This window comes from Leucopleurus acutus (genome assembly GCF_964270905.1).
Source record: "Leucopleurus acutus genome assembly, chromosome: 1".
NCBI classification, from domain to species: Eukaryota; Metazoa; Chordata; class Mammalia; order Artiodactyla; family Delphinidae; genus Leucopleurus; species Leucopleurus acutus.
The window spans coordinates 45,318,691-45,320,545 of record NC_139142.1 but is presented as its reverse complement, the minus strand read 5'-3'; the positions used below and the strand labels follow the sequence as shown (position 1 = coordinate 45,320,545).

General features: G+C 49.8%; 1 protein-coding gene across 1 annotated transcript; it reads left to right on the top strand.

Annotated features, from left to right (window-relative positions):
- Nucleotides 1-866: 866 nt before the first annotated feature.
- Nucleotides 867-1,432, top strand: LOC309972800 (calpain small subunit 1-like). The gene has a single exon (XM_082856647.1). The coding sequence runs from the start codon at nucleotides 955-957 to the stop codon at nucleotides 1,423-1,425; it is 471 nt and encodes a 156-aa protein (XP_082712773.1). The 5' UTR covers nucleotides 867-954; the 3' UTR covers nucleotides 1,426-1,432.
- Nucleotides 1,433-1,855: the final 423 nt, after the last annotated feature.

The following is a 1,855-nucleotide window of genomic DNA, read 5'->3' as shown; positions in this document are numbered from 1 at the left end:
TTGTTTCCTCACAGGCTATGTCAAAGGGAAAACACTGAAAAAAAAATTTTTAATCCCAAAGGGAAAAAAAGACACAAGTGGAAGAAACACTTTTTTCCCAGACCTGATTGCACTTACATTTGAAAAAATAGTGCACCTGTATTTATTTTAGAAAGTTTCCACCTATCAGAGAAATGCTAGAAGACAAAGCTGGTTATTCTATGTTTGTCTGGGTGTTATCTCTTGAAAGAAAAGTATAAAGGAAGTACCATATCCATCATTAGTCACTGAGCTTTAGAAATACTTAGTCACATCACTTTTAGTGTGTATTTCTTTTTTTTTTTTAAATTTATTTATTATTTTTGGCTGCGTTGGGTCTTCGTTTCTGTGCGAGGGCTTTCTCTAGTTGCGGCGAGTGGGGGCCACTCTTCATCGCGGTGCGCGGGCCTCTCACTGTCGCGGCCTCTCTTGTTGTGGAGCACAGGCTCCAGACGCGTGGGCTCAGTTGTGGCTCGCAGGCCTAGTTGCTCCGCGGCATGTGGGATCTTCCCAGACCAGGGCTCGAACCTGTGTTCCCTTTATTGGCAGGCAGATTCTCAACCACTGCGCCACCAGGGAAGCCCTAGTGTGTATTTCTAAAGGAAATATTGACTGTTGCCTTTCTTTCTTTGTCTTTAAGAGTGGAAATTCTGGTATAGCTTTTATATGAATTCTGGTGGATTTGATCATAACTGGACCACCAGTTTCTCTGCCCACACCTGCACTCTTCATCACCTTCTTTATCACCAGTTAAAAAAGATTGTCTCGGGGCCTGGAGGAAGAGGCTTGTCCAGTAAGAACAGAATGGGTGAGGCGTCTGCGCAGTACAACCCAGAGCCCCCGCCCCCTCGCACCCAATACTCCAACATCCAGGCCAATGAGAGTGAGAAGGCCCAGCAGTTCCGGAGGCTCTTTGCCCAGCTGGCTGGAGAGGACATGGAGGTCAGTGCCACAGAACTCATGAACATTCTCAACAAAGTCGTGACCCGACATCCTGATCTGAAGACTGATGGTTTTGGCATTGACACATGTCGCAGCATGGTGGACGTTATGGATAGAGACACGACCGGCAAGCTGGGCTTCAAGGAATTCACGTACTTGTGGAACAACATCAAAAAGTGGCAGGCCATATACAAACAGTTCGACATTGACTGTTCAGGGATCATTGGCAGCAGTGAGCTCCCAGGGGCCTTTGAGGCAGCAGGATTCCGCCTGAATGAGCATCTCTACAACATGATCATCCGACGCTACTCAGATGAGGGAGGGAACACCGATTTTGACAACTTCATCAGCTGCCTGGTCAGACTGGATGCGATGTTCCGTGCCTTCAAATCTCTTGACAAAGATGGCACTGGACAAACCCAGGTGAACACCCAGGAGTGGCTGCAGCTGACCATGTATTCCTGAACGGGAGTCACAGACCTGCCCCCTCATCGCCTCGCTGTAGGAGTCACCTTGGACTCTTTAGTCTCCCCCAGGGCTGACCCTGTTTGCAGTCACATCTTCATGGCTCCTGCTGACCCACAGGCCTTTCTGTTCTCCCAGCCCTTGGCACCCGGATTCTCAGTCAACAGCCAGGGCCCAACATGCTTCAACACACCCTGCCCCAGCACACCCATTCACATCTACTCCATAACCCCTCTCTTGCATCTGTGCCAAGCCCAACATTTGTGTTGCTTGCACACCCCAAGGGCCCTTCTCTCAGTTCTGGGAGGATCACTCCAGTCCCTACACACCCTGGCACACCCACCCAGCTACCACCCAGGCAGCTGAACTCCAGGCCATAACAGGTCACATGCCCCAGTGCCTTTGTCTGTATTCTGCTCCCAGCCTGCCA

Coding starts and splice junctions, on each gene's coding strand:
- LOC309972800 (XM_082856647.1), top strand. CDS start 955: ATGGAGGTCAGTGCCACAGAACTCATGAACATTCTCAACAAAGTCGTG.